Source organism: Limanda limanda, chromosome 20 (genome assembly GCF_963576545.1).
Source record: "Limanda limanda chromosome 20, fLimLim1.1, whole genome shotgun sequence".
Taxonomy (NCBI): domain Eukaryota; kingdom Metazoa; phylum Chordata; class Actinopteri; order Pleuronectiformes; family Pleuronectidae; genus Limanda; species Limanda limanda.
Window position 1 is genome coordinate 13275598 of NC_083655.1, and position 24868 is coordinate 13300465.

At 41.7% G+C, this 24868-nt stretch overlaps 1 protein-coding gene and 1 pseudogene across 1 annotated transcript; both read left to right on the plus strand.

Annotated features, from left to right (window-relative positions):
- Nucleotides 1-1171: 1171 nt before the first annotated feature.
- LOC133027280 (ropporin-1-like protein) lies at nt 1172-4584 on the plus strand (annotated as a pseudogene).
- A 6533-nt stretch (nt 4585-11117) lies between these two features.
- On the plus strand, nt 11118-24840 carry ankrd33ba (ankyrin repeat domain 33ba). The gene is made up of 6 exons (XM_061094097.1): nt 11118-11546; nt 20976-21105; nt 21385-21525; nt 22211-22352; nt 22462-22660; nt 23334-24840. The coding sequence occupies exons 1-6, from the start codon at nt 11118-11120 to the stop codon at nt 23877-23879; spliced, it is 1587 nt and encodes a 528-aa protein (XP_060950080.1). The 3' UTR covers nt 23880-24840.
- The last annotated feature ends 28 nt before the right edge of the window (nt 24841-24868 follow it).

A 24868-nucleotide genomic window follows, 5' to 3' on the forward strand; every position in this document is an offset into this window, starting at 1 on the left:
TTAATATGTAACACACATCTTGACAGGTTGGTGCAGATACACTTATCAGGTGTTGCATTGACTTCTAATTATTCACATTCACAACTTTACCAACACCGTGTCCCTAACTTAAACCACTTCATGCCTCACCTTGACCTTAACCTAACCCCCAGCTCACATATTAAGATAAGAGAAGATAAGAAATCCTTTATTAGTCCCATAATGGGGAAATCTGCAATGTTACAGCAGCAGAATATATCACATAGAGTAAGGAGCATGCAGTGCTTAGGTGAAGGAATATGAAGAAATAGAAATAAACAACAATATATAGAAAAAGTGATTAACCGGGATACACATTGTAAAGAAATATATTATGTGTCAGAATATGTACAGTAAATGGATTGCACATAACGATTAATATTGCAAAGAAGTGTTTTACAAATGATTATAGCACAGTCCCTAACCTCATCAAAGGCTCTTGGCTCTAAACTGTTTGGCATCAAAGGCAGCTGTCTTTACATATCAGGCAGCTGTTGCCACTGGAAGTGTCTCTAGAGCTGCCGCTGCCACTATTTAAGCTTGCCCTTAATGCTGATATTACACCCATAAGTGTATAAATATCCTTTATTAAACCAGACAAGCTAATTTCATCACATATTTTCACGAAAAGGTGTAATTTCACCACTAAACCGTACAGGTAACATTATTGTGTTTATTTTATTTTGTAGTATTTCCGTCAGAAAAAAATGCCTTTTTAACTCTGAAGTTAGTCTGAGGTCGTAAGTTAAAGAACGTTTAGTACATTAATGCAGAAATTCTGACGACTTTGTTATATCGTGTTTTCCATAGTAATGTTTAGTTAAATGAATACATCTACAAAAACATTATTGTAGAAAGAGACTGATACCAGGATATAAACATATAAATATATATGTGTGTGTGTGGCTGTTTGAGCTTGTATCTCTGTGAAACATGCGTTCATGTTGTTTACATCCATATTCCTGAACTCCCCCAGTGTAACAGCCTCAATCCATAGCGAAGTCTAAAGAATCCTAGTCATTTTTATGTTAATGGTTTGCTATTGGCAGTGTGGGTCGATTTACGTGGCCAGGCACTTTCTCGAAAATGTCCTTTCAGACCTGATATTGGCTGGATCTCAAAGTGCTCCACTGCTTTGTTCCATCTTGCAGACATGCCGCCTCCAGACACCATGTTCTGTGCCCAGCAAATCATTATCCCACCCGAGCTGCCCAACCTCCTCAGGGACTTCACCAAGGCAGCCATCCGAACGCAGCCCAAGGACTTGGTGCAGTGGTCTTCAACGTAAGCCTTAGTGTCTGTCAGCAGTGATTCAGGCAGAGGGGGACGTTTGATTTGTGTTCATTATGATCTTGATCTCTCAAACAACACCATAAACAGTGTCTCCGGGCAGCATCACTGTACAAAGAGGTCGGCCCTTTTCACCTGGGAATCTCTCATCTTGGCACAAAAATGCTGTTTTATTACGGCTGAAGCTTAGGTCACTAATTTCTTAAATTGTATTGGATTCTGCTGCAACACTTTTTACCCCTGAGCATCCTACAGTATTGTGTAGACTCAAACACTTCACCCACCTCTCCATCAGCATAGTGGTGGGTAGATAATGAGTGAAATTTCCTTTCTGGGTGAACTATCCCTTTAAAGTAACACCAGCTTATTTTGTTGCTCAAAAACACTAAATGCAATGCTGCCTCTCACTTCACTGTCAAGGTAATATAAATTGTGAAGAACGATAGACCAGTGTCTTCCCTTTAGCAATTTAGAGAATGATGGTAAACAACACAAAGAAAAATACTACACATGATGATTTAATTGGTCCTAGTCCTGGGATATTGTTCAAGTAGCAACTTGTGGTCCATTCTACATTTCGGCCTATTTGATTGGCATGTTTAGGAATGAATTTAAATCACAGACAGATTAAGACACTACATGTAAGTGACTGCTTTTTTCCAGATACTTCCATGCATTGTATAGAGGAGAGCCTTTGCCCGTCAATGAGCGTTTTGAGATGAAGGCACCCCAGAAGACAGACACCATGTACTGTTCCCAGCAAATCAGCGTCCCGTCCGAGCTGCCCATCATCCTCCAGTACTTCACCAAGGCAGCCATCCAAACACAGCCCGAGGACTTGCTGCTGTGGTCTTCAACGTAAGCCTCAGCTTCTCTCAGCAGTGATTTAGGCAAAGGGGCAAGTGTGATTTGTGTTTATTATGATCTTTATCTCTTAAACAACACCATAAACAGTGTCAATGGGAAGCATCACTGTACAAAGAGGCCTGCCCTTTTCACCTTTTAATCCCTCATCTTGGCACTGACTTGCTGTAATTGGATCCCGTGAGCCTCTATGCTACTGTAGCGGTTAGACAACTTTCTAACAAAGACAACAACTTTAAAAGTAGAGGGTGATATTAAGATATATCAAGAATATATTTTAAATTTAATATATAGGACTTTTCTGTCCTCTGCTTTTTTATTGGCTGTTATAGCTTGGTAGTGTTTACCATAAAAGACAATTAAGTGAGTCACATGGAGGCACAGAAACAATTAAAATGTCTCCTTGGTTACATCGTGTGTGGATGCCCTTAAAGTAATCACAGCTTCTTTAGCTGCTCAAAACCACTAAATACATTGCTGCCTCTCACGAGTTCACTGTGAAGTACAATAGACAACTGTTTTCTCCTTTAGCATTTTAGAGAATGATAGTAAACAACACAAAGAAATACAACGCACGATGAATACATTTTTCTTAATCATGAGATACTGTTAAAATAGCAACATAGGCCTACAATGGATTGGCATGTTTAGGGATGAATTTAAATGACAGACAGATTGGGTGAAGTTGAGTTAAGATACTATACAGGCACTGCATGCTGTGTGTTTGTTTTTCCAGATACTTCAATGGACTGTGTAACGGAGAGCGCTGGCCTGTTGAAGAACGTTCTGAGATGAACCTTGCCACCGAGAAGACAGACACTGGGCTGACTCCAGGTCTGCTTGATGCCTCTTCACAAACAGGTACTTTCTCTACAGCAGAACCAAACCTCATTGAACTGATCACATGATCGTTCACCTCACGCTGCTGCTGCTGGAAGAGAAGCAATGGATTTAGTGCACTGCATATTTTCCAGAGCTGTGTGTTATTATCGGTTATGTATGTTTAATATCCACATTTGCTTACACAATCTTTCCTGCATTTGTATATTGTTGCATTGTTGTCGCCCCCTCTCCCTTTGACTCATTAAAGTTTTACATTATTGTTGTTCCATTTCCCTTCACCTGGGGAATCTTGTTGTGGTGGATCCATTAAAATAAATGAATAATTAATATTTCCTTAAAGGTCAACACCTAGGCACCAGTCTTAACTTTGTGAGGATGCCTCTCTTCACGAAAGCGATTTAACTCTAAGACTTACTAACTTTGTAGTTCTTAAAATTATGTTTATTTTAAGAAATTGTCCTGTGGATTTGAGACAGTGCTCAGAAATAGTCCAGCTTGGAGCAAGAATCAACTCCTCTTCTGCTGTATGAATCCTTGCTGTGTCTTATTACATAGCTCAGTATAAAAGTCATTATCACTGGCTGCCAGAGTCCCCAGAACCAATACTGCTGCTTGTTTAAACCAATAACTGATTGATTTCTTTCTCCTCAACTCCTCTAATCGCTACTTACTACATCCACAGCTCTCCCAGAAGACAACTTGCAGCAAGGAGGAGCTGCAGAAGAAATGGGAGGGTCTGTGTTTACCATCGGATCAGATGGAGACCCTGCTGTCGCTGGGCAGCTTCAGCTCTGAAATTGACTGGATGGAGTTTCTCGCTCTGGGCTGCAGCGCTCTGGGAGGGGTGAGATGTTATATAAGGCCAGAAAGAAATGCTAATACCACTTTATACCGCTTCCTTTGAGCCTCAAAGTCAAGTGTACCAAGAACAGCTGCGTTTTTGCAGTCATCTTGTCTTCTAGTGTTTAAACTAGCTCCGGTCGTGTGTGATCCAGACTTCTCTATCGGGGTCCCCAGACTCTAGAAAGAAAGAATAAATCCTTCTCTGACTATGTGAGTCTCTGACTAGGTGAGTCTTTGCAATTCTATTGAGCCCAGGATTGGTCAGAATATGCAGATAGAACAGCAGCAATGGATCAAAGAAAATACCTTCAAGAACTTTGCGGATAATGACTTAGATTCTGCAAAAGCAAATGCAGATCAGCATTAACAACTTCATGTGCTCGCTGTGAGGAGGGAGGAACATTTTGCTGCTGTGAATAGGGTCATTGAACTCTTTCACCACATGAGGGCAGTCATGTTCTGTAATAACAAGGTTGTTGTCAGTGAGCTAGTTTCATGTAAGTGTATTTGTAGAGTGGGCCTGTGCTCATCCTTAAATGCTGATTGTGTGTCACTTTTTTGAATGTCTGGTTCTCTTTCTTAGACCCTCAGGAGTTCTCTGAAGTTCGCCTGTGAGATCCTGACAGAGGATGAGGAGGACGGCACACTTATCTGGCTCGCCTGGACGGGTACATGCCACAGGATGACGTTGACGACTTCCTCAGCAGCCTGCAGCCACAAGTGTAGGTGTCATTTGTGTGTGTGTGTGTGTGTGTGTGTGTGTGTGTGTGTATTTTCCTGAGATGTCTACATGTATCTTGCGAAAAACAGAGTGGATGTAGGCGGTGGCAAGTTACGTCTCCTACAGTTCCTCACTTGTGCCTTTTTGGACTTAGTTCATATCCCTCCATAGCTCGGGATGACAAACATAATTTTAAACATCAAAGCCCCACAATATCTTCAAAGAACTCTGTATTGCTTTAAAGGACCCATCGACACACACCCTCGACCAATAACGAGTCAGTCTCAGCTGTCAATCATGACGTTTAGCCCCGTTTTGATAGTCAAGTCAACTTTGTTTATAAAGTGCAATTAGAGTTCTCTACAATAAATGAAAACAAATAAAAATACAAGATTAGGTTCTTATAAGATAATAAATAGCAATTTATTGTCATCCATCTTTATTTACAGTCTATGAGTTACATCTGTCCTGGTAGATAAATCTAATAGAGTCAATTCTAGTTCTTATCCATGTGTAAGTCATCCAGAAAGCACAACTTTACAAGACCAGGAGATAAAGTGAATCCCCAATCTGTTCCTTTCTGTTCTGACACCGTCCAGCGAACAGTGAGAAGCAGGGTCATGTTTTTCTTAGAGCTCCATTGTTGTAGGATGTATGAGGAGGAAACATGATGTCACTGCAAAGGTGTTAGTGGTTAAGGAGTCTCAGCTCCGGGGTGGAGCTCGTTGCACAACCTTTACAGTTTCTCTGAGTTTGGCACGTAACGTCACTTCCCCAGGGACACGATGAATGTAGCGGGGCAGTGCGAAAGAGATGGGAGAAGAGAGAGTGGACACAGAGGTTCCCCTTTAGCGTTCCTCCCTGAAGCTGTTGCGTAACAGATTCAAGGGGAAGGACCAGGGGAAACATGATTCATGGCGTATTGTGCAGTTGCAGAACACAGATGTGTTGACGTGATGGACTGTTAGTGTCCTTGCCTCTTAACGAGCCTCTTTTCTCTCTAACTATTCATGCGTCACATATGTTGTATTGAGAGGTGTTTGTGTTGACTAATTTTACTTGAATTATTCATCTGTTTACTTATGATATATATTGTGTTGTCAATGTTCCAGGGAGCTCCAAACTGGGATGATAAAACCTCTGGACTTCATCCATCAGGACCACATGGACGAAACCTCCTGACTCATCAGACCTCGCCAGAGCCACATTGAGGCCTGAACAAGAACAGTGAAAGTGAATTTCAAAATTAAAGTGGCTTGTCTAACAGTGAACAGCGAAGTATGGATTGTATTGCGATTGGCACAACCTATATTTGTCCAAAATGCATTTTAAACTGAGGATTTTATGTTCAACACTCAGTATCACCCTAATGCCTAACATGACAGGCACTTGTCAATCAATCAATCACCTCCAAAGCATTTGCTTTTCTTTTAATTCTCATCATCTTCTTAATGGAAAAATAAACCTTGTAATTCCAAATTTCGAAATGAATTATTGAGTCCTTAACTCCTTATGAAAAGGAATATACAGGATAATAAGTGTGTTTTCAAGAGAAGTCTGTGGATTCCAAGGCACTATCCTGCAGCTGTTACATTTTAAGACACCTACACACTGGCTTTACCAGCGTTCCAGCAAGGTTGTGTGGGCGTGTGGACTTTAGTTCTTCTGCAAAGTGCCTTACACTTTTATCGTTTCATGAAATTCTTTGCCTTCAAACCACAATTGTTTTGTGTCATTAGCGTAAAAGTTTACAGTATATTGTTTAATCTTATCTAATACATTTTGTGACATTATTTAATACTTATTTTATCTATGAGCATTTACAAAATATTCCAACAAAAAATAAAGTTCTTGTGCTCATACGTGAGCACGCATCTCAGACGGCACATAATTAAGGGGACGTTGCAGGCTGATGAAAATGGATTAATTAACACTTGTGGATTATTCAATTTCTCACATTTAACTTGAGAGCTAATGATTTGTCTGTCCCTGAATTTAATTGTCGTCGTTAACTCGCGCATTGGCCAATTTGATGTCTTAATTGATTAAGTTGTGATGTGGAGACTTTCTAATCAGTTCAAATTAATAGAGGGGATATTAGAGGAGAACATTTTCGAGCAAATCCTCTCAGAAACAAACAGACACCCCTCAGAACCCAGACATAAACACTTGATTTTGGTCACTTATTCAGTTGCTAACAGTTTGGCGCTTGTGTCATAGAGGAGACTCATAGACAGATCTTTGTGCAGCGCCCTGCTCCAGGTATGCCACAGAAGAGACCATGGTGTGTTGGAGTGTGGTGGATGTTTGTGGTTTTAGGGCAAATACATGAATGACTGAATGAGGGAAGCCATACAGGAGCCGGTCTAAACCCACCATGCTGTGCTCGTGAGGCACATGTGGCCTAAATAAGACCTGAGGAAGTTCAATTTAAAACCCCACCTTTCACAAACTAGTCATTTTTTCTTCTAAAACGGCTAATGCTTATGGTCAAAGACATATTTACAACAACCAGGATAATGTCTTAGAAGTTCTTCGAAATTCTTCTAGTGTAACGGGGGCTGTAGCTCTGAAAGTAGAGAGGGTCGTCCACTCACCAGAAGGTCGTTGGTTTGATTCCTGGCTCCTCCACAAGAACAATCCTCGGGCAAGAGACTAAACCCCAAATTTCCCCTGATCGAAAAAGTGCTACGTATAGAAGCATTGTTCATTTGTTAGCGGGGAAATTGGTGACTTGTACTGTAAAAGCGTTTTTGATTGGTCGATTTAACCGTAAAAGCACTCTATAAATTCAGGGTTATTGTAGTGACTGCGTGGACATTTCAACAACAAACGGACTGCTTTTTCGGCTTAAACCTGTGTGGCCTTGGGTGACAGCTGGATTTGTAAGAAATCATCATGTCTGTGATGACTGTTGAACAATACTTCTTCCCAGCCCAAATGAGACAGACAAGATGACAACAATCATAGAAATTACACAGTCCTGTTTTTGCTGCTCTATCAGCCACAAAGGGTTTGGGTTAAAAATAGTCCTTACGGTTTGGAGTGGCATACTCTCGGTAAGTATAGTTGTCTGAAAGAGCTGTGAATATAGAATAAAATGACAGAAATCTCATCACTTTTGCGCGACACACATTCACAGAAGGGCTCCAGTCAGCTCCCTGTGGTAATCTGTCCACGGAATTTAGATCTTGTTCTGAGTGCCGGGTGGAGCTGATGCAATTGGCTCTGCAAGTGAGGGTGTTGCAGATGTTCTGCTATTTACATTGTGTCTCAGTCTCACGTGAATTCATACTCAAAGCACAGAATATGAATCCACCTACATCAAGGTGAATGGACAAATCGTTTTTTTTTTTCAATTGGCTGTACTTCTCTATGATGTACAGTAGATTGTTATGCAACAGCATGCGCATTGAGGGATATTTTGTTTAGGACATATGAGAGGGGGGATTAAATCTACACGTTGGAAGTCCTTGAATGAACTACAAACACCCCAGCAGCTGTGTTTCTGAACAGACCTCAGAGCAAACGCGAACATGTGAGAGGTCTTGTTGAACTGAGGAGTTCTCATTTTAAAATCAACCGCCTGTCTCCTTAATAAGTATTAATTATTTCCTCCAATTTTTCTGGGGCTAAATAGGAGCCACTGATGCCAGTTTACGGTGTCAAATAAACCACTGCAAACGCTAATGGTTGATTTTTATTTCACAACACAGCTGTCTGCACACGTCTCCTCAACAAGAAAGAAAATAAAAACACGACTGACTAACGTGAAAGCCAAACATGCTCGGCTTTTATGGAAACTGTTAAGTGCTTTCCGGGCTGCTCGCAGGGTTTTATATTAAAATGTTGATGGATTTCTACAATGTAATTGACTCTAGTGACTCCCTTGTTTCCCTCCGAAAATACCAGTTAATGCCATATTTCCTTTTTACTAAGACAGCTAATTGTTGGCTTCACGGCAGCTTTATCCCACTGAACATTTCACTGAGCAGCACTGCTGGAAACTGGAACACGGATCGGCTTTGGTAGCAGAAAATATTAGTGCTCAAAATGAAGGGCGTTGTCTGGACTGCATACTGCTTAGGACATGTTAGACACATGTGGATCTCCAATGTTTCTCCAATATGTCATCATCATCATCATCATCGCCTACTACCCCTTCTGGGGCTTAGGCCGCAAACAAGAGTTCTCCATGCATCCCGGTCCTGGGCCAACATCTCAAGCTGTCCCCAGGTGTAGCCCATTTTCTTGGTGTCTGCCTCCAGGTCTCTACGCCAGGTGTTTCGCGGCCGATCTCTCTTTCTTTTCCCTTGGGGATTCCACTTGAGGGACTGTCTTGTGGTGTTTGTGGCTGGTTTACGGAGAGTATGGCCTATCCATCTCCAACGTCATTGGAGGATCTCTTCGTCCGCCGTCTCCAATATGTAGTTTAGCTAAAAGACATGTAGTCGAATTCAAAAGCCCAACAGTAATCCCTAGTAATTTGTTATTTGAAAACAGGCTGATTCTACTCTTTTTAGAGTCTTTATAAAGATGGATGGAACATCTTCACTCCTTCCTGTTTTTCATAAATGAAGCGTAAATAGTCTTGATACAGTTGCGGCCATCTTGCACTTTTGATGCTTTTATCCATTTATACACAGTTGTGGTTTTATCTTATTTTGATGTCAAACACATTTACCGCTACTGTGGTTCCATCCCCTGATCGCTAATTTCAAGATGTCAGCGTTCCTATTCAAGATATTTTTAGAATCATTTCTGGATAGTGGAAGGAAGTGGTGACATGTCATCCATCTTTAGATACAGTCCATAGTCTAGAGGTGGAGCCCCTTTTACTTCATGGTCTCTCCTGATATTAATATTTCACTTGCATGAGCACATTTTCTGTGATAACATTACAGTGCAGCTTTAAGGACCCACCCTGCATTACAGTGTAAAACACAATATTACATCTCCATACTTGCAGTGTCAATGAGAGATGTATTTGTGAAACTGTGGATTGAACCTTTCAACTAAATCTAATACTGGAGATTTACAATTTATCTTTGCTCTGTTGATTATGTGTGTGGTGTGGCTCGACCAGACAGTTGAAACTTTCCACGGATAATTATATATCTGTAGGATTGGAAACTGGCTGTCAGCCACACGGCAGCAGAACGATACCATGGAGATGGACCAGTCACACGAGAGTAGAGCTCTCAGCAGGGGGTAGATGAAGTTATAATAAGGCTACACACACTGGGACTATTATGCAATTGTTTTCTTTCCATAACAGCTGATGTCAGCAAAGTGAATGTATTAATTACAGAGAGAAAAAAATGTATCATCACTTGTAAATGTTTTGTGTATGTTACAATCCACGTATTTGTTACCTCTAGAGTGGACGACTTATTATATGGATGTTCCAAAAATCAGCGCAGTGACAGAAATTAGAAAATTATTATATTAATGCTATGTTAACTTCTCGGCACTGGCTCCAGTAAAACCAGAAAAAAAATTATTCTCCATATACTAAGCCATTAATGACCAAGCTCCATCATATTTTTTAGACCCCATATCATCCCAAATGAGCACTCCTCTCTCTGAATGTGGGCTTGGCGTTTCTACAAGAGTAGAATGGGAGATAGAACCGAGCCGGGCTCCTCTCCTGACTCCTGTGGAACCAGCTCCATGTTGGGTTCAGGAGGAAAGATATAACTTGATAAAGTTTCATTGACCCTTACTGTGACCTCACAGGCATACAGCCAGAAGAGATCTCCCTGGAGGACAGGCTAAGGTTTTTTTTGTATTTATGAATTATGTCATGGGCCAAATGCATTATACAGACTTGCATGACTATTGAGAAAGAGCATGTATGTTTTAACTTCTGATACTGCACATGTTCAGGACATACTTATAAATACACACTAAAGTAAGTCAGGCACATATATAAATATTAAAGTTTCACTGGTGCTTCTAGAGAGAGTAATCCCTTATCAGAGAGACAGATAGAGAGAGAGAGAGAGAGAGAGAGAGAGAGAGAGAGAGAGAGAGAGAGAGAGAGAGAGAGAGAGAGAGAGAGAGAGAGAGAGAGAGAGAGAGAGAGAGAGAGAGAGAGAGAGAGAGAGAGAGAGAGAGAGAGGGAGGGTGGGAGAGAGACAGAGGTCCCAGGCGCATCTAATCGGCTTACACGACTCTAGGTTAACACAGAACTGCCTCTCTCCTGGGACGGTCGTGTGTCCTGCGCTTGATTTTCGGCTTTGGCTCCACTTTCCAGAGGCTTCACTTCCATGCCTGTCTCCTCCGGACACAACACCGCCCGGCGCAAAGATCTCACTTCTCCGGGAGCTTCAGATCTCAGGTGACAGCGGCTCTGTGAGGATGACCTGGAACTCGCTCTGACGGCACATGGTTCAGCAGATTAAGGGGTTTGTGTGATTAAAGCTCCCGCAGACGATGTGATTGTTTCACCGGAGTCTGGTCTTGGAGGAGCAGCTCGTCCCATGCGCCCGGCTGCGCTCCACCCCGAGGACGGTGCCCTAGACCCGGGGGTTAGATGGTTCTGATTACCGACGACAGGGATGGAGGAGGCGTCCGGGTCAAGCAGCTCCAGCTCCAGCAGCACCAGCAGCAGAAGGTCGGGGGAAACGTCTCTCAGGTCCACCCGACCATAGAGTTAGAGCCGCCGTCCAACTCCGAGGAGGAGGACTACCCGAGCGAGGATGGGGACTATGATGAAGAGGAGGATGAATTCGAAGAAGTGGACTTCGAGGACTTGGATGATGGTCGCAGCGTCATGTCCGACGACTCCTTCTACCCGCCGGACGATGCGTTCGCGGACTCGGAGCGGACCCCGTCCCCGGAGAGCCCGGAGCCCCTGTCCCTCCTGCAGGCGTGCTGCTCCAACAACCCGGCCATCGTCCGGATCATGATCCGACACGGAGTGAAGGAGGAGCAGGTCAAGGAGGCGGACAAGAACAACAGGGTATGAGGAACTTAATGTATAACACACATCTTGACAGGTTGGTGCAGATACAGGTTGGTGCAGATACACTTATTATAAGTTGGCATTAACTTCCAATCATTGTGGACTACTTAACCAAAACGGCATCCCTAAGTTCAACCATCACCAATTTCTACCTAACTCTAACCTTAACGTCACCCCAGTTCACAATTTATCCCTAATCTCAACCATGTCCAATCAATAACTAAACTTAACCTAATCAAATTCCACATCTCACCACTAACCCTGACCTCAGATATACATTTTGGGCCTCATTATGACCAGGCTTTGGTCCCCATGGTCTACTGGTCAGAACAAGGTCGGTATTTACAGCAGAAAAGCTCCTAAATAGGCAACAAAAACGAGTACACATACACATACACAACACAGACACACACCACAATTGTTCACTACATGAATCTATTATCTTGTAAGAACAGTGTGAGGGACAAGGTAAATTTAAATTGGCTCCAGTTACATATCATAGCGTATTTAATCTCATAACTGATCGACTATGGAGCATGTGAGGTTATAAAGTGTTCTTCCTCGGCTGGACACTAAATGTGTCACACTGTATCTGTTTATCAAACTGAAGCCTCTGCCACCCGGTGCAACAGGTTCAGACAAGAAGCTTCACAGTCAGTCTGCAGTGGAATAATTAAGCCTGAGCCTGCAGCAGTGACTTACTCACCTATTCCCAGGCCTTGGGAGAGGATCTGGTTTGACCTCTATTTAAAACCCTAATGTATGTCACAGGTTTAAGGTCGTGATTATGCTCAGCCTCAAAGACAAATTAAAGTTATTTACATCTTAATAATTCTATATCTCATCTGCCAGTTGGCTTGAAAATGCTACATTTTTCAACTTGTACATGCTTGCTTATAATTTTCTGCTCAATATCAGTGTTTTCTTTGTATGTTTCTGCAAAGACCCACCTCGGTTTTCAGAGAGCGAGAAACCTCAAGCGCTTAAAAAAACAACCTGAAGTCTCTGAAGGTCAGGAGAACACAATCTCCTCTGTGTGTGTGAAAGTGTGCGTACTCTAACTCTCTGTGTGTGTGTATATGTGTGTGTGTGTGTTTGTAAGACTTTATTTTCATATTCTATATTTGGACTCAATTTGTGTAATATACGAACAAAATGTCATTAAGAGCAGGATAAAAACATTTTGTAAAAGCTTGAACTCCACAAAAGGGATGAAGCATTTTCTGTTACACTAATCTCGGGCTATCCAGGGATTTTTTTGTTTTATTTGTTAAAGTACATGAGAGTTGGGTCACAGCTGCCACCTTACATATTCACAAACCACAGTAATAATAGTAGCAGCTCACATTTTCCACATTCCCTAAAGTCTGAATGTGGACATTTAGGATATATGGTTGTGGATAAGAAACACACTCACTTCCAAAAAAGAGAAGAAAGAAAAAAAAGGTGTATTCCATCATCCATGCTGATGATATCCGCAGAAATAGCTCATAGTGTATATAGAGTACATTTATATTTATATATATTATACTGTATGTGCATAATGTAGCCTATATGTCTGTGTTCATGAACAGGAGAGTTTACAGTTTAAAGACAATTACTTAAAAGTTTATAATAATATAATTGCACTTTTCTCTAATAACTTTAGGTATACAGCCCGGAGGGAATTTTTTTCCCATTTACAATTTTCCCAATATCATACATTAGTTTAGTCGCTGTCTGGGAAAAGGGGATAATCTTGATAATCTGCCATTTTTCATGATTTCAACAATCCTATGCCTCTGCTGTTTTTTTCCCTCAATGACTGAATATCTTATATTTTTCACTGAAGGTAATTCATCAATTTATTAATTACTGCTTTCTTAAAAAACATCAATATATGTAAAGCATGTTTCCATTTGCACCTTGTAGAAAAAGGTCACTCCAGCCAAAGAACTGCAGCCCAGGGCGAAGAGATAAATCCATAATTATGGACTGCCAGACCAGCTTTCATTCATCTGGACATTTTGCTAATAGTAATTGAATTAGTTGGCACTGGGGCCTGTGCTGAATCTCATATTAATGTGCATTGTTGTGACTCAGTGTATTTGTGTTATTATACTATAGCGTTGGGCTCCTATTTATCCAGGGAAAGCTGAGAGAGCAAGATTCACCATCAACGTGCACACTTGACTTTACATAGCTTAGCTTCCTGCTACTTTTATTCTCTTACAGATTCAGATACCTGCACTTTGCATGTATACCAGTAAATCAAAAAATACCAGAGCATTTAAAAAATATGAACTTATACAATGTTGTTATATTGTAACAGCTGTGTGCTACTAACCCTGTATGGAAGTCACAATTATTTTCATTGTTGTCTGACCTAACTTATGTTAATCCCTTTGAAAAACAAATATACACAAAGAATGAATGCCGTGGAACTTCTCGTAAAATCTAGTTTGACAGTCATAACTGAAAAATAACACATATAAATAAATGTAGGAACACTAAACAAGTACTTCTTTTAAAAGCTGTTAAAGTGCACACTCCGCATGGAATATTAACTGCTGACATCTTAACTAGTTGTGACTAAAGCTATGCTACTGGAAATATCTTGAGGGGCAGTACAGTGTTGATGCTGTTTTGGTGCAGTTGTCCAATGCTGTGTCGGTACCGGAACATCAGCTCTTCAGTGAAGCTGAGCTGTTTTCACAGTCCTGACCTTACAGCACTAATCTGAGCCTATAACCTGGAGGCTACCCCCCCCCCCCCATGTGTCTTTGTCTCTTCTTCCATTTCACCTCCTCTTCTCTACAAACTGACCTCTTCCCTGACTGTACTGGGTGTAATCACCGATGAGCTCATGGGCGGATAGAGTAGCATGACATCACTGGAATGCCCAAAAATCTCTCCTGTTGAAATCCCCCTGATTCTTAATCATTTTCATTCCTAGCGATTGTATGTAGTACAGACAGTGTGCAGATATATTAGTGTTTATTTAGAATATAAACGATGCACATAATGCACAGCCCAACAGAGAAAGGTCAAGGGTCCTACAGGCACGAGGATTAATTTGGCAAGCCCCCCCACAACAAATGGTTGCATACAATGTGTGTCTCAGTTTGAGAGGCGGAGCAAGAAGGTTCCATGTTTGCACAGATAACCAGGATGTCTGCCATAGTGTACTCTACACTTACTGACCTCAGGGTGTGTGCACACAAAAACAGACACAATAAGATTAAGCAACACATCTATTGTAAACACACCGATATGAATCTGCAGAGCTCATTAGTGTCCGTGCGTGTGTGTGTGTGTGTGTTTCACATCCTGAAACATCCTAATATAGCAGACAGGTCGACAATGTGATGTGTGTAAGACAAAGAGAGGCGCTCATTTACAGCATGTGCTCCATTTCCCTTTCCTCTGGTCAGCAGTTTATAGGGAGTGTTTCAGTATAATGATCTGTTAATCTTGCATGAGAAAGAAACTATGAGTTTTTGTCAAATTATATTTAGTGTAATAGCCTGGCTAATCTATTATATCTGATATGCATAATTATGTGTAATCCCTGTTCACTGTTCCATACCAGCAGGGAGGTCAAAGGTTATGCTAAAACAAATGCAGCCTTGAATCTTTAGTAAAATAATCTTTAAGATTTTTTAAAATAATTTTCATGGTTTTCACAGGGAATAATTCATGGATCTTGAATAAAAAAATCTGGCATATTTAGGGAACTTGGGGCCTTGGCAGAGGGATATGTGCTCTTCTGAGTGTCATTCTAATCTTAATTTGAGAATCTTTTTAGTACCTGTTGAAACCGTGTTCACTGGAATCCCGATCCAAACAAGCCAACCAAACAAGCCAGACTTTAATTTACTAATATGTCTCCTGTAGTATTAGAGGACAGGAAGTTTCCACTAAGCGAAGCATTAATACTAAATTTAACAGGAAACCTGACAATATATACATAATGTGAATTCGTATGGAGGTATGGGAATTTAGTTCTGCTTCAGAATCCCTGAATTCTCAGTGTTGTGACTGCCGTGATGCATGGCATTTCAACATCTACTGGCAATGTCTCGTCAGAATTAAAAAAGAGAACAAGTCACTCAACATGAGGGGTTATCCCTGATGAGAGTAGGACTTTTATGCAACATGTTTGTGTGTGCGTGTGTGAGTTGACAGTAAATGTGACGTATCAGATGAATACTGGTGTCCACTGGCACCTCTGACCCTGTTCAGGACAGTTTGTGTCCCTCGTAGAGTGCATAAGCACAAAACTCAATATAAACGTACACACACATAAACACACACGCACACACAGGCACAGGGACACACACAGAATCCAATCAACTTGAATGAGGCCACCCTGCCGGGCTGATACCTCTCTCTCTCTCTCTCTCTCTCCCTCCCCCCCACCCTCTCTCTCTCTCTCTCTCTCTCTCTTTCTCTCTCTCTCTCTTTCTGTCTCTGAATCACACGTGCACACACTAACCAGATTCTCCAAATAGGCCGACATACAGTGACAAGCCATTACAGATACAGTACACTGCAGCCCTGCCTGTTAAGACAGCATGTGACAGAGTCGGCCACAGAGTGTCTGATGCACAAAGAGAGCGCCGACCAGCTCGGATCGACCATCACGTCAACAGGCAGACAGACTGAATGAAGGGACACGTGGGGGAAAGAAAGAAATTTGGCACCACAGAGGGGTGGCGAGCATGGTGCTGCTAGCCAATATAGATAAGTGGAAAAATCAAAGCGCCAGTCATACACATTTGATTTGATACAGCCGTGTGAACGCCCAGCTGCAGACAGAAAGACAACATAACAGGGAGGCTATTGACAGAAACACGGCCTAGTGTGTCTGTGACACTTTTAGTGTGTGTGTGATTGAGGGCGGTCTAGAGGGTGTGTGTGTGTGTGTGTGTGTGTGTGTGTGTGTGATGCCTGTATTTGAAGACAAAGATGTGCTATAGATTGTAAAAGGGATGCTAATGTTTGTATTCGGTTTATACAGAGGGAGAGTTTGTTGGTCGCTCGTATGACTTGCAGGAGTTAGCTGAGACCATTGACTTAAGAACAACCTTAAATGACAGAAACCATTTACTTTGTTCAGTTCGTGTCCAACCCACTGACATGGAGGAAGCAGGACTCATTATCTATGCTGCAGCCAGCCACCAGGTGGCGATAGAGATATCTTCCATCTTTATATAGTCTATTGCTTAGACAAGTACTTACTTGAAAAAGAAAAAGTTAGTCAGTCTTTATTTAGGAAACAAAAAGAAAGCTAGATTGTTTTATTTCCTGGTTCAGGAAACAAACATGGGAGCATCTTGGTTACATGGTGAAAGAGCAATATTAGACATTTTGTGGAGATGGAACAGGCTTCTCGCTGTTCGAGATGCTGTCTTGGATAATACTGCAAATTGTTCGTAAAAAATTATTTTTCTGGGCAAGTATGTGATTATCTGCAATTTAAAACCCATTAGAAGAAACGTTAAATTGATTATCAGTTATAATATATATGGGATGCAGTGTGTCACTGTTGTTGAAGCCAATTATCATTACAGCCTTCTCACATTAACAGTAAATACTCAGTTATGTCTCAGTCCCTCCCCCTCTCTTTGTGTCTGGCTCACCGATAAGGCTAAGCCTTTCTATTCTTAGCCCTGATATCCCCAGATTACTGAGGGTGTGTTTGTGTATGTATGTTAGTGTCTTTCCCTGTGTTAATGTGTCTACATGGTCTAATAATAAGAGGTTGTGTAGAATTCGTGTGTGTATGTATCTGTGTTCAGATTGAATGAGAGTTCAGGATAGTGTTCCAAAATATTTAACTACTTTTTTTACAGCAGCTTTAAAGCAACACTATGTAACTTTTACTGAGGAACAGCGCCCTCTGCAGCCAAACATGATGACCAATTCTGTTGTAGTTTGTGCGTTTATTGTGTGATTAAGGTGTGCAAAGTGAAAAACTACAGAAAAGGGCCTGTGTGTGCGTGTATGTTTGTGTCACAGAGAAAATGGGACGTTGTGCGATGAAATTGCTCCAGACGAGCTGCAGGGCATGTTTCTAAAGAACACTGCCAGGCTGGAGGGCTGCCAAGTATGTGTGTGCGTGCATGTGAGACAGTGAGCGAGAGACAGACGAGGTCTTGATGTGTTTGTCTAGGTTCAACCAGATAGAGTTCTCTGGCGCGGTGCCACTGTAAGTGAATTTCTCCCAGACAATCCGCCAGTTACTCCACAGGACCTCTCTCCACCTTAAAACTCTCAGGGCTGAAAACACTTAACGTGACTGCATCAGGAGATGGATGACAGCCAGGCACGTTTTACATCTGTAATTTTATTTTACAGGTAAATAGTTTGAGGATTATCTAAATCAGGGACCATAAATACGGCAAAAGTGACACAGGGGGCCAATTGTATGTTATATGTGTACATGAAACCAATGCACAGTTCCTGATTCAGTTGTGTACTGTTAACTTTATAGCTTTAAGATAAGCAAAATTAAAATATCATTTAATATATTTAGAAAATTGTGCCTTGTTCGAGCACATTGTCAGCATTACCCACAGAATTAATTCAATCTATTGCGATAACTGGGATGCACAAGCATGAATGCCACCTTCAGGCTCAACAGATTACGAGTGACAGGTATTCAGATAAAAGAGCGTGATACAAACTCTTGCGTAAGAGAGTTCCAAAACTGCAGCTGACAGTCTGCGTGTATGGTGAAGACTTTACGGACCACAAGCATGTGGTACAGTTAGAGATCTCGCTAAGAGAAGTGTAAAAAAAATGATGGGAAAAAATAATGGGAAACAACACACTTGACTTCACAAAAGCAAAACAAAAATGTGACACACAATTTTTGTTCGTATTATGAGTTACTGACTTTTACTTTTACGTCTATTGACATGACAGGTCCACTGCAGGGCCCTATCAGAATTCAGCTCTATCCTGTATCTTATTTAACTAAGCCTGTGCCGCAGAGCAAAGTAAAAGCTTGTAATAAGAAACACTGTTTTCAGTATGATACAGATTAACAGAACAAATAAAGACAGTGGTGAAGCAACAGGACAAGAAGCTGTGGTAATAGGATTTATCAGACCATCACATGTTATGGGGATATTTTATTGTCTTAAAAAATTTGCTTTAGATTGGTCACACGTTGATGTGACATGATGCAGACATACAATCTTGTTTCACATACTTTCAGTGTTTACGTGTGTACTCGTTCTTGTTACCCCCTCAGGACGGTCTCCATGATAATAATTGATCTTGTCAGGACCAGTGGACCTCATGGGGACCGAAGCCTGGTACAAATCAGGAGAAATTTAATTTCTGAGATCCTAGTTAAGGGGAGTGGTAAGATGTTGGTTAGTGGTTAGGTTAGGGATGAGATTTTGGTTTGGCCGTTCACCATGAATGCAAAGCCCTAATAAGGATAGCTCTGCAAACTTGTGTGTGTGTGTAGGAGTCGTAGTAAGACACGGAGAGGCTGGCACAAACTTTGTAAACTGGTTTTCACCTTCAGGCCCTCTCCGTGCCGATCCTGTTAATTTGTTTTTTTATTCTTCTCAGTGAGACAGAACGTTTCATCACATTCATACCAGAATTTGGAAAAATAATTCAGTGGAGATACACAGTGTGCTGCTAAGACACCAAGAATACAAATTCTTGAAGGAGGTTACAAATTAATGAAGAGAACATCGTGTGACTGGAGTAGGTTCACAAATCAAGTCTGTTGAAGGATCATTAAATGTGGAACAAATTAAAAGTTTTTAACTAGTCATGGTAAAATATTCTTCGCACACATATTCACATAGTGCTGTGTAACATATGTTCAGTGCTCCACTGCAGTGGCTTGCGGTGATGTGTACACATGAGTGAGCAGGGCTGCAGGCTCCTGTATACCTGCTGCCTCTTAAAGGGGAATTCTCATATTTTTCAACCTGGGCCCTGTGTTTATAAATGTGGGTGTGGAGATTTGTTGGCCCTGATAAAATACTTTTGGAATGTGAGACAGTAGCTAGAAATACAAATTGTTAGTATAGGTTGTTGCTAACAGTCTGGAAACAGTGTATGAGATTCTGAGCTTTGCCACTAAGCAGCAGCAAGTTCTGCTTGGTGCCTCTCTCTCTCTTTTTGTTTGCTTTTCAGTTAGTAAGAGCTCCTGGTCCATGTACCCCAGCTCAAACAAGAAGCTCATTGAATCAGAAAAAAACTTTCTGAGTTTCTCTGAATAAAATCCAAACTCCTCTCTTTATCTTTCACTCTCCTTTCCACCACCATCTACCTGGATCAACTCAAACATCAGGAGACTTGAAAGTGAGACTGCTCATTGAGCGAGACATGTGAAATGTTTCCATACTGTTAGCAAAGAGCCAAAATAACAATTTTTATTGGTGAAAAAAGCACTTTTAGTGAACGTTTTGCCCCATGAGAATGCATTGTAGCCACTGCCGTGTCACGTCGTGGCTTCTGGCAGAGGCGATATACCGGACTGATTCCAAAAGTGAATGCCGCTACCACTCATTTACAAACCCACATTTATAAACATTAAAAAAAATCACACATAAGAAGAAAAGGAGAAACTTAACTTATTTCAAGCAATAACTTTTGAAGTGGATTTGATTCTTTGACATGGCGAGATTGGGCATTATCCTTGGCGCAGCTACGCTCTCTCTGAAGACCCCCTCTAGTTATTCATACTCTATTCTTGTTCTCTTACTCTTATTATTGACATATATTCATCAATTGGGAACTGATTCCTTGTATGAAAACATGTATTCCAGATTCCATTAATGCTATGACCCATTTATAATGAAAGACATTTCTTTCTGTGTATGTAGAAATACATTCTACATGACATATCTATTTAGAACTCTGTGTTCCAAAATCCTACATGCAGCCCCCCCCCCATCTCTCTTCACTCTCTGGTGGTAAACTTGTTTGTTTTGGCCGATGAAACTGTGTGCACCCTCTGGAAGGTACTCAACTTTTACACACATTTTCCAGGACTCAAACACCCTCACATTCACGGACTAACATTTACACATCCTGCCACACACAACACATGAAAGGGTTCCTATTCTGGTAGGAACACACGCAGGTAAACAAACACATACATACGCTCACTGAAAAGACAGCAGCAGAAGCAGAGACAGCTTATTTTTCCACCGAGTTCAGGTTCTCAGTGAAAACACAACAGATGTCATACTTTTAAAAGATGCACAGCCTTGATCACATTTTATTTCCTGTAACTTCTATACGTCAGCATTTTTACTGCAGTTTGGCTTTATCTCCTATGGCAATTTTTTTTGTTTGTCTCCGATTTGTTTTAGCTGAATCTTAATATAAGCCTTTCACCCTTTGCCTTGTATATTAACTCCTGCATCTCTATTTTGTGTCCTGTCACTTTTCTATTCATCACAGATAGGGCTATTGGTCGCGTGCTACCAGGGTTACGTGGATGTTGTCATAGCGCTGTGTCAGTGTCCGTATCTGGATGTCAACTGGCAGGACAGCGAGGGGAACACGGCTCTCATAACTGCTGCTCAAGCAGGTAAGTTGCACGCGTACGCACACAGACGGACACAGTAATATATCAGGCTTAGATACACAGTCACACAGGCATTTACAGTACTGCGTGAACACATGCACACGCAGATACAAATACACACCACATGCTGACTAATGCTGACACAGGTGATGACTCACAGTCACAGACGAGCATAAAAAACACGTTGGTACTGCTGTGAATGTGGTTTTGTCTAAAATATGGTGGACTATGTGGAAATGTGACCCACAGTTAATATCTCTCTCTGTCGTGTTCTTCTTCAAGGCCACATAACCATCACCAACTATTTGCTGAACTACTTCTCCGGGTTGGACATCGAGAGGAGGAACTGCCACGGCTTCACCGCTCTGATGAAAGCTGCCATGCAGGGCAGAGTGGAATGTGTGCGCTCGCTCATGATGGCAGGTGAGGCAAATGAGCAAAACTGTAGCTGTCGGATTTCATAAACACAAAAACAAACTGGGTGTCGGAATCTAATCTGTTGCACTGTCAGATTCTAAATTTAACCCATTGCCTAGATTCTCTGGCCAGATTTTGAGAGAAGTATTTGCTTTATCATTCTCAGCAGCTCAGTAAACAGATTTTCAGATGGACAGATTGACAATTTGAAAATGTTTTGGCAGTTATAAGATGAGAACTCTCCTTTCGAACAAATGGCATAATAAGAGGCCAAGGTGTTTAATAAACAGGATTTCAGTTTAACTCTGACGATGGGCACAACACCTTCAGATTCATTTATCAGTTTTATTCAGTTTGGCTTTTAACTTGTCTCTTCAGCTGTCATGGATTCATCATAATATATTAAATTGCAAGTGTTGACATCAAGATAAAGATTGAGATTAGATTAAATGTGCAACACAAATATTTTGGGTATTTTGGCCCTGTGGGATTTGCATGATGGTGTGTGCAAGTTCTCCTGAATATTTGGACACAAACCTTTGAATCTTCAATCTCTTCCCCTCGTCATCACTTCTAAGCACAACCAACACAACGTCTTCCTTGTTATCCTTTTTAACCTGTATATTTGTGTATCCACCCTCTGCCATTCGCTCTCCTTGACATTTTCTATCGTATTTGTTGCGTCCACCAGGGGCAGCCCTGACTGCCAAAGACTTTGGCCGCCACTTCACTGCCAGGGACTGGGCCTTATTTACGGGCCGTTACGAAACCGCCTGGGTGATGACACGTCTGATGGAGCGGCCTTTTCCCAACCAATTCTGTGAATCATACAGGTAAAAGGGTTAGTCAGCTGGGAGCAACAGCATAAGCTAAGCATGCGAGAGTCACTTACCCTCAGTGTCTCTGTGCAGCGGATTTATGTCTAAACTTGCTCCCCCTCAGTCTAGAGTGGCCCCCGCTGACGTCACTGGTGACCAAATCCCAGGAGCCCCGGGGCTGTCTGCAGCGCCTGTCCGACAGCTTCCGGAGCGTCTTCAGCATCGCCAATTTCACCAACCCTGAAGAGGAGGGCGTCATCGACCACATGGTTTCTATCACGACGGCAATGAGGAGCCCCGCCATAGCTGTGGCGTGCCATACAGTGAGTTACGGAGCACCAGATCCCTTCCTTTAATTATCAGCGTTGACAGAATCCCACATGTTTGTTGCTTAATGCCTCACAACAACAAGCACATTTGAAACAAAGGCTGAGATAGAGTGAACCAATGAGTAACACTACTGTGTGGGATAAGGCAGAATAGGTCTCCCTCTGCATTATTCATGGTGGCATCTGCAGATATACACAGTTGGAGATGCCTGCTCATTTCCTATAAATGCTCATTTGCCTTTATAAAGCAGCCAGACAATCTTGTACGGTATGAAAATCCCTTTCCACAGGCTTGAAATTTGACAGTTTATGTTTGTGTGTTTAGCATTCATGTGCAAATGTAGGATAATGTGGGTCTGTCACGGCTGTGTCAGAGAAGTGATGTGCAAATTAACTGATACTACTGTGGTAATAAAGCTATTACAAGGCATTAATCAATATTTTGTTTAATTCCAAAAATCAGCTCTTTCATGGGATTAGTTGATACTAATTAAAGGATATAATTAACGGCAGTCTTTTTCCGATAAGCAGGTTATTTATGCGATTACCTCTGTTTTTTTCATTAATCAAAAAGGAATTCTGCTATTGCTGCTGCAGTGCCATTGATATTATACAACCAGATTATAGTGAGTAAGTCAAACCACTGAGCGACTGATTTTTATTTCAGGTGTGTCCTGACAGTCCCCCAAGTGTGGGAAAACGGCACTATGCAGTTCCGGAGATCATTCGCCAGCAGCGCGCCAAAGAGCTCCGCTCCGTCAACCCTGACAGGGTAGATGGACACCTCAAACTCTTCCAGAACTCCCGGATCACACTCGTGGCCAAGAACTCTGCAGACCGCCGAGCCAGCCTCCAACCCCAGAGCCTGGTGCCCCGACAAAGGAGCTCCAGCCTGGGCTTTGGGGCTTACAATGATGCCCTGGAGCTGCGGAGAACCAGCCTTCTGCCTGTGCACATGGTGCTGAGGAGGAGCAGCGTCAGGCCCGGCTTCAGCATCCCCAAACTGAGGGTCTCCAAGGCCCCCGCACCCACTTACGAACCGGAAAAGGTCCGGAGGAAGAGCAGCGCCAAAGATGGAAGCGGGCACCTGCTGCAGATCCCGAAGTGGAGGTACAAGGAGCTAAAAGAAGAGAGGAAGAGAGCAGAAGAGGCAGAGAGGAGGAGGCTGGAGGCCGTAACCAAGAGACACCTCGCTGCAGGGAAAAGGAAATAATATCATAGCCTCAAACGATGTGATGATGTTCAGTAAACCTAAACTTAATAGAGTTTAATACTGGACAAGCCATGAAATTAAACTGTTTGGTCTCAAGGTGTTTGCAACACGCTCAGGAGGAGACTGGAATTACCAGCAGTGTTCCTGAAGGGGCCGGTAGACTGAAGGTGGCAGTAGTCTGCTCTGTGTTGCATCCTGAAATGTTCTACACAGAGATGCAGGTTGGCCTCTTCAAAAAGGATTTTACACTAGATTGTAAACTAAGCTCAGTGACACCCAGGGGATTTGATACTTGAAATGTTTTAGGTAACTTATTTTTCATATTTATTGCTTTGTAATGGACGGTCAAATCTATTTTTTGTTACTCTTTGGATGCTTGATACACCAGTGTTTTTGTAAAGCAGAAGATCAATACACAAACACACTCACTCAGACTGTATCCACAGCAGGAATGTGTTCATCTGTCTTCTTAAACGAATGGAAGCAATTCATTGAAGATGTTATGGAATAATGTCTTTACAATATACAGTGGAGAATACTGACAGGGGTATTTCATATAGGCTGCGAATGCGGAACTTTAGCTTTTATTGAATGTAATGTAATTGTACAGCAATATTTAATATTTTTTGTTTAGCTTTATGATACATTTTAATGATACTGATACTATAGATATTTTATATTAGAGATTAGAGAACTTTATTTTGTATTCAACATGAACTTTTTTCACCTACTGACGTGTAAAGAGTTGTGTTTTCTAGTCTTAACTTTTTGGACCAAGACTGACATGTAGAGCACTGCTGTGATGTTGCATCTCACCAGGTGGGAAGAAAGTTTCAAAATTCTCTCCCATGAACTGTTTACATTGCAAAAACAACATTAATACTGGTTATATCAGTGACTCTTCGAGCATCATGCAACGACGACTCCAAGATGTGTGCATTCGGTGTAGAGACTTATGAGGAGGAGGTGAATGAAATAAAACACCTCTG

Excerpts from the sequence above, each read along its gene's own strand:
- ankrd33ba (XM_061094097.1), top strand. The coding sequence starts at position 11,118 with ATGGTTCTGATTACCGACGACAGGGATGGAGGAGGCGTCCGGGTCAAG. Across the intron at positions 21,106-21,384 it reads CATAACTGCTGCTCAAGCAG|GCCACATAACCATCACCAAC; the intron begins GTAAGTTGCACG and ends TTCTTCTTCAAG. Across the intron at positions 22,353-22,461 it reads CAATTCTGTGAATCATACAG|TCTAGAGTGGCCCCCGCTGA; the intron begins GTAAAAGGGTTA and ends GCTCCCCCTCAG.